General features: G+C 35.6%; 1 protein-coding gene across 3 annotated transcripts in view; it reads left to right on the forward strand.

The window, feature by feature from the left end:
* The window catches only part of MON2 (MON2 regulator of endosome-to-Golgi trafficking), a 71008-nt gene that overhangs the window by 9968 nt on the left and 48921 nt on the right, over positions 1 to 12119 (forward strand). For all 3 annotated transcript variants that reach the window (XM_085220273.1, XM_085220267.1, XM_085220279.1), the window contains exons 2-4: positions 4810 to 4873; positions 8789 to 8916; positions 9594 to 9725. In XM_085220273.1, coding sequence (XP_085076399.1) covers positions 4810 to 4873; positions 8789 to 8916; positions 9594 to 9725 — 324 coding nt within the window. The remainder of the gene's footprint in view (positions 1 to 4809; positions 4874 to 8788; positions 8917 to 9593; positions 9726 to 12119) is intronic.

Below are 12119 nucleotides of genomic sequence, written 5' to 3' on the forward strand. Positions count from 1 at the left end.
AAGTGACTGTAAATGATATATGTTACTCTCATCCAATCCTAATAAACGGGTGGCAAACAATATGATGTAAGTACCATCACAGGCCAGCATTCCCAGAAATACTGAACACTTTTGTTTTCAGAAAAGAGAAGTCAAAAACTTGCAGAGAAAGGGCTGCAAACCTCCCAGCAGGTTTGATCCCTCTGTAGATAGCAGTTTGCACGTAATTGAAACACGAAGTCATTCAGAGTGTTAATGGTGGAATTTTTTTTTTTTTTTTGGGGGGGGTAAAAATACTATCTAATTATAAGTTCATATAAAAATATATTTGAAGTGGAATCAATCCATAGTTGAAATGAGTACCTGCTTGGTGTTACGTAATCATGTTCATGCAGGTGCTTAATTTTTGGTTTAGAAGAGAAAAGTAAATAAGAAAAAAATAAATGCTGGCTTGTGGTGAGACACCAGTTTCTTTGAGGATGAGCAAGTTGATCCTTTTTAAAGCCTTCTTAAAAAAGATCTTCTAAAACATTTAAAAAATTGCTGAAATAGCGACGTTTTCTTTTCATTTTCTGAAAAGGGCCGCTGATAAGAAAGGGGTTCAGAGTTATAATTGTGTGTTATATTTTCCTCAGGAGGAGCTGTTAACTGTGCTGTTTATCAGTGAAAGAAGGATAGCACATTCACACTGACACCTGGGGAAGAGAATAGGGATCACTGTGGAGCAGCTGACTGCTGCCAGCTCTCAACCCAGCTGCCCACCAGCATTCTATCTGTACACACACATTGCCACATTGCAGTGGGGCTTCTGTGATGTCTTCGCTTGTGAGAAGTAAAACACTATTCCAAATAATTTCAGGGTTATGTATTCAAGTATACTGAGTGCCATTACTTCTAATGGCTATTCTTTGCTTGGGCTGCCAGTATCATTGTGACACTAACTATACTGGGATCTTGAAAGACACGGAGCTCTTGGAACGAGTTCAGAGGAGGGCCACTAAGGTGATCAGAGGGCTGGAGCACCTCTCCTATGAGGAAAGGTTGAGGGAACTGGGCTTGTTTAGCTTGGAGAAAAGAGGGCACCGGGGAGACCTCATTGCGGCCTTCCAGTACTTGAAGGGAGCGTATAAACAGGAGGGGGAACGGGTGTTTACGAGGGTGCATAGTGATAGGACAAGGAGGAATGGTTTTAAACTGAGATGGAAGAGGTTTAGGTTAGATATTAGGAGGAAGTTTTTCACTCAGAGGATGGTGACGCACTGGAACAGGTTGCCCAAGGAGGTTGTGGATGCCCCATCCCTGGAGGCATTCAAGGCCAGGCTGGATGTGGCTCTGGGCAGCCTGGTCTGGTGGTTTGCAACCTGTACATAGCAGGGGGGTTGAAACGGGATGATCACTGTGGTCCTTTTCAACCCAGGGCATTTTGTGATCTTTTGATAATGGAGACTGATCCATTCCAGTTAGATCTGAGAACTTTTACAGAGTCCCTAATCATTTGCAGATCTGCTACACGTCATGTCACCTGTGACTGGGCTGCGGGTACTGGTGGCTTCCCATTTCGTCATCCTCAACAGCAACCAGTGGAATTGCATATCTAACAGTCCCAATATTAACTAGTATTTATGAGTTATAGATCTTTATAGTCTGTGTGCATGTATTTTATGTGTAGAAATACCAATCTGGAAATGGAACGTTACCTGGTTGTTGACCTCCCTGAGGGTGTGTGAGTCCCTTGCTTGGTGTTAGCAGAGTGCCGAGCAGAAGCTGGCTGTCTGTCACCTGGCTGGTGCCTTTGGTTTGAATGGAGGGCTGGAGGGTCCTTCTGGATTTTGCTGTGAGATTATAGACTGTTTGAAGAGAAGCAAATAGGAGTATCCAGATGAAATTGTTTTGAATATATGTTATCACTGAGAACCCATTTCTGTTTTTCATCAATGTTTCTCCTGCCAAAACTGAATGCTACAGTTACTGCAGCAGAAACATGAAACAAAATGCAATAGTGACAGTGTGTGCTTGAGGCATTTTATTTCAGCTCATTTCACAGATGTTAAAGTAGCAGAAAGGAAATGTAATTGACTACAGGCTTCAGGTACACTTGAGCTTTGTTATGGTACAGGAATTATATACATTTGCTTCTTTGCGACTACAGTTAGCTGTGGTGCTAATGGAAACTTGTATAATGCTGCTTTTACAAGTGGTGACTGCTTAAAACAGATGTCTTATATTTATATGAAAGTAAATAACTGTAGTTATACCAGTAAATTCATAGAATGATACTGGCCATATGCTTAATACTCTTTATTAAAATATCCCTTTCTAATGGGGCAGTAATGTGTAGAGTGCTGTAGTAACGTTTTCATTGGTGTAAATTTGCAAACTTAATACCTATTATTATTATTTACCAAGCTAAACTAAGCCTATCCAAGTTTACTTTTATACCGATGTATATAGGATAACCAGGTAACTGTTTGTAGCCTCATTTTCTATTGTCTCTTTTTTCAATTCAAGTCCTTTTTTGTAAATAAGTGATTATTTTTTATACTTATAGTGGAGTATGGTGTTTTGTTGTTGTTTTCTTTAATAGGATGTGTGCAGTTAACTTTTAATTGTAAACAATTTGATTTGTAATTCTGAGTAGAAATTGGAGAACAAAATGTATGGATGATTACAGAGATTCCTATGTCTTGTGAAGAAGAACTTCTGTATTGAGTGGTAAAAGTAGTCAAAGCTTTAGTAGCTGTTAGTTTGTTTTATGTCATTTTAAAATAATCTGTGCTATTTTATGTAAAGAAAGCAGACAACTAAATGGGATACATCATGTTGTAAATATTGTTTTCCTTCTTTGTGCAAAGTGTGGAGCATGTAGGAATGTCATGCGTGTGGGCATTATTATTTCTATGATTTAGAGGGAATTTGTCACTACTGGCTACTAAGAAAGCAATTGCCAGTTGATGAGGCTTAGTTTGAAGGTAATTGAAGTTGAACTGTGACAAATCCTTCGTATTAATGAATGGGAACAATTTGTTGTGACAAGACCCCTTCTCACTAGCTGACAGCGTATAACTGAAGTGGAACAAGGGTCGACTTAACGTGTTGCATCATCTTAAGTTTTAAGTTAATATAATTAAAATAAATGAAACTGCATTTGGCACTCGTCAATTTAATTATGCAGAATATGTATTTGCATGTTGCCATGCGCTCATCTGAGCATGTAGTATATTAGCTTAGGCACTGTTGATATTATTGTATAAATATTTTTCATGTGCAAACACTGTTCAGCAAAGCTAATGTAATTCCCCAGAATTTCACAGGTGTATTCAAATGATGGTAAGGCTGCATGGAGTCTTCCCGTGCTTATGTTGGGAAACAAACCAAAAGCATGGAAATTTTAGGTTTCGTTTTTTGAAATTTAGTTCTTTTGAGAAATAACCTTTATCAAGTCTTAAATTCAAAATCGCATATTTTAATTATGCAGTCATCTTTGTCTGTCTTTCTGGGAAGTCTTGTTGGATTGGGATTCAGATGGAGGGGAAATGGTTCTCTTTGGCAAAGCTTTTCATGTTTCTTTCTTCAGTCACTTTCATGTTTCTGCTGGCACAGACTGGCTGCTTCTCTGGTTGGTGCCATGCAGTGACAGCACAGTTCTCCGAGCAGGAATGTTAAGTCCAAGGAAATGTGGGAAGGCTTAGTGTGTAAAGTACACAGAAATATGAAACAGAATTAAAAGGGTCACTTATACTTTCAAAGGCAGAAAAGGAACGTTTTCAATTGTTCGGGAAAAACTGTTGAGTTTATTTTGGTATGCAATGTTTTATGGAGATTTCCTTAATTGTATCCAGGGCTTTATGAGGTATTAATGAATTTAAAAACTGGAAAGAAGCCATTTGCAGTGTAATTTGCATTTTTAACACAGAACTTACCAGTAATTTTAGTTTTGAAAGGTAAAGCACCTATATGAAATGTTCAGTTTGACTTGACTGCATTAGAGAGCATGACTTTGGTGATTTGTGCTGGATGATTAAGAGGAGAGTTGGTCCCTCGCAGTGATTCATGGTATCCCTGCTCCATTGCTGGCTCCTGAGCATCCCTCGGGCTGCTGGCATGGGAGGGAGAGTGGTGAGGTGCACCACAGTGCTGCTTATGGGGACCAGGGGGCATTGATGCCAATGGAGTGTCATGTCGGGGAGTGCTGTGGGTACTGTTGGGAACAGAAGGCTTATAGAACTTGCATGCAGTTAATTTGTACAGGGAATTCAAGACACAAATTGCATGAGAAATTAGATTTTGTTCCAAAAATATTAGTAAAAGTGTTAGCTTACAAACTGAAAATGCTACTACCTGACTTGAAGAACAGTGATAGAATTCATGTGCTGTGTACCATGTCAGTTTTATTAACTGGATTTAATTGCTCAAGTGTTGTGTATTAAACATTGATACTGTTACTAATGTTCTCAGTTCCTTCAGCATTTCAACCTGATGAACGAGACAAGTTATAATACATCAAATGAGTTGTTTCACATATGGAGGATGTACACAAACTGCTTGCCAGTTTGTTTTTTTGCTTGCTACTGACTTTTCTTTGCATTCATAAGACTGAAAAATAATACAATGAAAACTGCCTTCTGAAAATCAGAACCATCAAATATACCTCTATCTGTACTGTTCTGGGAAGGAATTTCACTTCCATATTAACTCTGCTTACTGAAAATGCTGCAATTTTATTTTTTTTTTCTCCAAGACTGTACAATTTTATTTATCTTAGATATGTTTATTTCTTTGCAGATATTGATGTATGCAACAGCATCTAAACTACTTATTTTCCTTCTACAGGCTGCTGAATCAGGAATAATAAAAGTGAAAACAATAGCTGCACGGAACACTGATATTTTGGCAGGTAATTATTTTCAGTGCAGTGGGAAAAACAAGCTTGTGTTATAGATCAAAATGTTAAAGATATGTCCTGGATATGTGCAGTAATCCTAAATGCCTTTTAGTGTGTGCAGTATCAGTGATACTATATTTGTAGGTACCTAGCAAAAAAACAAGGAATACTGAGAAATTCTACTTCTGTATCATGCTCATGCTATATTAATGCTGCCTGAGCAAGGTCTCCATTTTCAGTGACTGTTCTAAAAAGTAATCATCCACTTAGAAAAATATGAAATTATCGAGCTTCACATTCCCCATGTCTTATTCACTGCCACAGCTGTTGTTGAGTGCTCTGTGTGGAGTTCTGCAGAACCTCATCTGTGTGTTTACTGTAAGAGTCTAGCCTTTGGAGACTTGTACCTGGCAGGCAAAAATCCATCTTAATCAGAGACAAGGTCATTCAATTTAAGATGTACCATTGCCTTGAGGGATAGGAGATATTTTGCGAGTTGCAGCTTTGTAAGTGCTTAAAGCAGTTATCTCTGACTTGCCTCAGCTGTATTAAATAGCATGTAAATTGATGGCTTTTTACCAATTGCTGGTAAAATCTTTGGGCAGATTTGAATGTCCCTGTATTAATATCTGCCCCAGCTGTAGTCCAACTTCTTTACAGTACTCAATTATTTGAAAGGTCCAAATGAAATAGATGCAAAATTACTTCTTAGTTTGAGGTATGCAAATCAAATGTTGTTAAGGAGGCACTTTCTAGAAGTATTTGAAATAGCAGTCCCATCCCTCAATATTTCACTTTAATGCCTCTTTTTTATTTGTTTATTTTCTTTGTTTTTACTGCTGTCATGAATGCTGACATAAGTGGAAAAACTATGCCAGGTAATGTCAGCTATGCATCAAAACACACAAATGAACGAGAGAAATCTCCAGTCAGCCATTTGGGAAGCTAGCAACATTATTTGACGTATAACTGTGTAAAGATCTTTACATTTTAGAAAACTATATTTTTAATTTCCATTTCAAAGTGGGAAGATGTGAAGAATTATTAGTTTAAGGCATGGATAGGCAGTCCTTTATCTTTCTGAGGGAACGCCTTCAGATTGTTGGTTGTATTTTGTTATTAGTTTTCTTTTGTAGGGCTTATACTAGAATGTAGTTAGAATTTGTTTCATTCATCAAAACAAAACTGTACAGGCTTGTTTCTTTTAATAATAGGGTAATGACTTCTTTTCCCATTGAGACATTGAGGAACAAAGGGTAACTTACGCTGTGCCTGCGCATTATCCTGCTAATTTAAATGCAATGCATTAAACAGTCTCAGCTCTTTATGGACTCCTGTATTTTTTATTTTATTTTTTTTAAGAATCAGTTGTAACCAGATCTTGTAGAAGAGTTAATATCCAGATCCCTGTTGTCTCCCACCTGGTATTTAATATTATTTTGAAGGAAGTTAGCACATATACATTAGCTGAAAAAGACTACTATAGTTGTGAAGTCTTGTGGAGTAAATATTTTTGACTGTTAGATGATTTATTAACATCTACCAGACATTCTGTTAATCTAAAAATATATTTTCATTAGGATATTATTATTATTTGCCATAAACTGTTGATTCACTAAAACAGGTAACTATATCAGATTTTTTAAAATAAGCTGACCTGATATTTTCTTGAAGCTATACACTGTGTGGAATTATAATTATTGGGAAAACAGATGCAATTTTAAAATGACAAACTTATTGTGATAATACAGTAGTAATGCTATGTCTGGTGATACATTTAGCTTGCCAGAATCCTGAGGTCTCTGATGTAACTTGTTTCTTTCTCTTGAAAAAAGTTGGGTAGTTTCAGAATCTTCATTCTTGGCGGTCTGCACGTGCTTTGGAGTTTATTTATGTGACCTTGAGTAAATCCAAAGAGAAGTCAGCTTGTGATTTATAGCATGGGAGACAGATGTGAGAAATTATTTCCACGTGGCTCTGAGATGTTCTGTTTTTAGATAATTCATGCTTTTGCTTTTAAAAGTCTTTTAAAAAGATTATGACCTTGCTGATGGAGTGAAGTAGTTCTATTTTCCCCAAATTTCTTTTTGATGTGGTTCGTTATGATAGATGTCTTTTTAAATAAAATCTTACATAATTTTGGTATGGCAAAATGGAAGCACAGCTGGATATAAGAACATTTTTGTGTATTTTAAGACTGAAACTCATGTAGTAGTTGATACCAAACTAGATCTACCAGATGTTTATTTCAGCTTCGTAAAGTAAAAGTACCTGTACAGATCCTGTTGATTTTAGTGGATTAAAGAAAAAATACTGTAGAAAATTTGTTTCTTTTTAATCTCTGTATTTACTGTTGAATCTCATGCAGTTTTGCCATTCAGAACTCTGTCATGAATCTTAAGTGTTTTATGTTATCTTTTAAAAAAAAATGTTTCTTCTTTCTATTTGATGGTTTGAATTTGTTGGTGAGTCAGAAATTTGTATGAGTAAAGAAGCATTCGTGTCCACTTGTGAGTGAGCTCTGTTGGCTTTGTTGTAGGAAACAAAGCAGCTTAGCCATTTTTTCATGCTGACACATGCTTAAAATTACATCTTCATTCACATTTATGCTGATGTTTTATTATTTTTGGTGAGGCATTTGGTACAAGATCAGCCTCTTTCAGTTGCGCACGAAGTGGCTGACTTGGACTGTATATGTGTCGGTGTTACCCATACAAGCTACTGCCTTATAAAAATTGGTATCCTATTCTTTGCAGAGAAACTTGTCAGTCATGTGCTTCGGTTTAAAATATCATTAAAATACATTTTTGTAGCTTGATGTTTGGGCTTTTTTTCAAATCGTTTATAGTGATACTTAATAATAGACCTTCGTGACAGCCAAACTTCAAATTCTTCAATAAAAGATTATAAAATTGATAAACTTCACATTTTTATGTGAGGATGTATTTTTTCTTTCTTTGTGGTAATATTTGTATTCTAAACATGTTTGTTATTAGAGATAGCTAGAATGCATGGGAATGACATCTAGTGTAAGTTCTTCACAATTGTCAGCCACGAGGATATTTTTAGTATCTGAAATAAGGATGTGGAGCTAAAGTCTTAAAAGTTTGCATGAATCAACAGTGCTATACAGGAAGCAGAAAAGCATTCATTGGTCTGGGTGTGCATTGCTTTGATCTTTCAGAAATATTTTCTTTTTTAATTTTATGAAGCTAAGCTCTTATTTCTAGAAATGCTCTTATGGGGAAAACATTTTTTAAAATGTCAGTGTGTTATGTTGTATTAATTGTGAAGTTTTATCTCCTTAAAAAAAAAAAAAGTTTCTAAAACTTGTAATTTTCATGAAAATACTTCTCTTTAGGAAGCTACCCTTTCACATTTAAACACTGGTTAAAAAATTCACAGCCAGGTGTGTGTATCCAGGACACGTGTCCAGGATTCTCCAGCTGTTTTGTTGATGGCATTTTGCTCTTCTTCTTCTTTTCAAGTATTTGGCATGTCTTGTGCCACACATTGTATTGCTTTTGAATACAATTCTGAGGTGATGCAGAGCAGAAGGAAAAGGCTCTTGGAAAGAGAGTGGTCAGCGCTGTGCAGACAGCGAGAGCTTTGGTGTAGGCGGAATCTTATAATTTGTAACAAACCAAATTGGCTCTAAGTAGACATTTTGGATTTGGAATGTTGCTCAAAGACAAAATGTTGAAAAAGGATAGAAGATATTTGGAATTAGAGCATTAATGGTGGTTATGGAGGCGTGCCTTGGCAGCCCGTTGCCTTTCTTCATTTGGCTTTTCCCTGTGGTACAGAAGTAACTCCCAGATTTCCAAGACTGGAGATTAAATTTTCATAATACCTATGATTAACAGATTTTGCACTGTATTCTTCAAAGTATTAAAAATTGACTCTTTCCATGTCTCTTTTCAAAAGCATTGAAAGAGAACAGCTCAGAGGTAGTTCAGCCTTTTCTCATGGGTTGTGGAACAAAGGAACCAAAGATCACTCAGCTGTGTCTAGCAGCCATACAAAGACTCATGTCCCATGAAGTTGTTTCAGAGGTAAGACCAGTCTTTACATAAATTCCTAAGTGTTTCAATGTGAGTAGCACAGAGCCCAAACTGAAGATGAGTTGGTTTTTTTTGTGGAGGCTCTTTATGTTACACTGAACACAGTTTGCAAAATATATTGCTCATTTTGATTTAAAAATGTAATTTCAAAGAAAACCTTTTTCATCGCTAAAAAAAATGCGGAGAAAAATAGTAACTTCTAGAAGGAATTTGTGAACATTCAAAAAAAGCACTTTAAGTTTGCTTTCTTGTAGCACAGGAGCAGTCATTGATAAAGCTGGTTAAGACTGTATCCATGAAATTTATTCTATGTGAAAACGCTCTATATTGTGTTTGTTGCGTGTTATTTTAAAAATAAAATAAATGTATACATATTTATTGCAACATGAGGTGATATATTATGGCATTGCCATTAAGTGTGTTAAGAAGTTAGTGAAAATAATATATTTAAATATTTATTTGTGTTTGCATAGTATAAAATTGTACTGTTATTTCTCTGATATGAACAGAAAATAAAGAACCCACTTGAATTTGGACCACACATTAAGAGATTTCTGTGATATTCAGTTATATATGATTATGAAAGTGCTATTCTGACAGGTGTACACATGATATAAACGAAATATAAACATCATAATTATTGACACAAAATGATTTCTTTTTGGTAGGCTGCTGCAGGAAACATTATAAACATGCTTTGGCAACTGATGGAAAATAGTCTTGAAGAACTTAAATTGCTTCAGACAGTTCTTGTTCTTTTAACAACCAATACAGTTGTGCATGATGAAGCACTATCCAAGGTAAGTATATGTTAGTGCCAATTATAGTATTTATAATATCCAAGAGGAAATCTGAGAAGAAGTTTTATGTATAAAGCTCTTGGAAATAAGGAAGAAGAGGGAGATACCTTGATTCTTTTGACTCTTTGTTGGCTTTATACTGAACCTTGAAAATAGGATTTCTTTTATCTTCCTTTTCACTCTGTCTTTTAATTCCTCCACTATAAAAATTCCTAACCTAATGGGAACATTAAATAAAAAACACCAGGTAATGCTTATTCTTCTGGTTTACTAAATTTGTTTTCTATGTGTTCAAACTGAAATAAGTGCACATAGCACAGCTTAAGCTGTCACGAATGCAGCAAATATTAGAAGCTGCCCCCCACCCTGCCTTAAATCTACCACTTAAGTAGTGCAGTTATTGCTTTTTCAGTCAGAACTGAAATAATTTTATGATACAGTTTTAAACTTGTACTGCTTTGGATATTGTGTTCCAGCTGAAACAAAACAAAACAAAAAAAAGTATTCTGATCTCGTTATATTTGTCATACCCATCTGCAAATTATGAAGTTCGATTTCTTGATTCTATATATGTATTCTTTTTTTAACGTAAGGAATTTTTTTGACAGATCATTGCAAACTTCCATATTTGTTTTCTTTCCCTTCCGTGCGTTGGTTTAATATAGGACAGTTTTGTGTTTTCTTGAGAGAACAGAATTCAAGAATATTTTTAAGGCGTTCTGCTCTGATGAAGGGATTTAAGTTTTTCTTTCCTTCAGATTTTGGAGAAATATTTTCTCAGGCAGTTAGATGAGTAGATACTAAAAGTGTTATTAATCTAAGCAAGGAAAGGAAAAACATGAAAAGAAATGAAAGCTGGGTTATAAAGGTCTGCTGAAGGCAGAAAGATAATGGAAAAATGTGTAGAATGGAAATTTACTGAGGATTGGAGGATTTGCTGGTCTGTCCCTTTTGTCTTGGGTATTTGCACTATGGCAAAGACTCTACATCACCAACGTGTTTCTTTATTCCACGTGAAGCTCATTTTCCATATTAGATGCTGTGTTCTAGGGCAAAAGAATATTTTTTGAAGAAAATGTTTATCATTTAGAATGTAGGATTCTCAGTAGCAGATGTTCTAAAGCAATGTGTGGTAATGTTATAGATTGAATTTAGGCTGTAGAGGGAGGCAAATGTTCGCATACTATGATTACTAGAAAATCTAATTGCTGTACTGCTAACAAATTGTTTACAGCAAAATGAAAACTAGTGTGTTTTAGAACTATATGGTCAATTTTGGGCAGGCTTTGACTGAGACAAGAAAAAAAATATTTTTGACACAGCAATATTCATGTTTTTATCCAAGGCTTGGAATCACTAGAGTTTCTCAGTTAGTCGAATATAAGCCTGAATTAATATGAATAAAATAATTGATTGGTTTGTTTGTTTTTCCCCACAAGATTATTTGGAGAACTGTTGGAAAGGTTTTTTTTCCATGTTGAAAAGTTCATGAAGAAAATGAGTTTGAGGCAGATGTGTGTTAAATATTCATGTTTCAGCCTAAATGATTGAAATTATGAAAATTACTGGTAAACCTTCTTGTAGAGGCCCTTAATATGCACCTTGCAGTTAGATTAACCTGCAAGTAATGCAACTTTCTTCGAAAGTCCAGAAGAGTATGATGTATTGCATAATCTAAGTGGAGTCCATAGATGGTTTACAAAAAAAAAAAAAAAAAGGAAGTAAAAGAAAATTCTGACTCTTGTATGGCAGCATATGGCACCGTACCTGGGTGTGGCTGAAGTTCATGAAAGTGCAAGGATATGAAATAAAGGTAGAAGAGTAAGAAATACAGGTTTTACCACACATGCAGATGTTAATCTTCAAAATTCATTATAAGACCATTAAGTATTAAATTATGTGTTAGATGTAATAACAGATCTAATGGCAAACAATATTCAGGTCATTGCCTGCACAATGGCACATCAAAATATGCACCTTTGGAGGAGCGATAGCAGCCCAGCCAACGTGGTTATTAAAGTGCTGTGATTTATATAGTAGAGGAACTGTGTAAAGTTATTTACGTTTTAGCTTTGAAGTTGCCTAACCTTTCTGTAATTAACTGTATAACCCTGATGTCCTTATTGACCTTAATGTTCATACAAATTGTTTTATGTAGTTGATTACTGTGTATTCTCAGTATGATGGTTACTGTTTTATTGGTGCATTGTAGCATCTTCTGTTATTACCACTTCTAGTTTGCTTTTAGGGAGGATCACTAAAGAGAATTTTGGCTAGAATAATCCATAAAAGTTATTCTGGTTCTTCAAATTGAAAGTGATTGAACAAGGTATTTTCAGGCAACTTTTTGATAAACGATAGTGGAAAATATTCCCCGGTCAGCTATCCTGACTT

Source organism: Meleagris gallopavo, chromosome 1 (genome assembly GCF_905368555.1).
Source record: "Meleagris gallopavo chromosome 1, MGAL_WU_HG_1.1, whole genome shotgun sequence".
Classification (NCBI taxonomy): domain Eukaryota; kingdom Metazoa; phylum Chordata; class Aves; order Galliformes; family Phasianidae; genus Meleagris; species Meleagris gallopavo.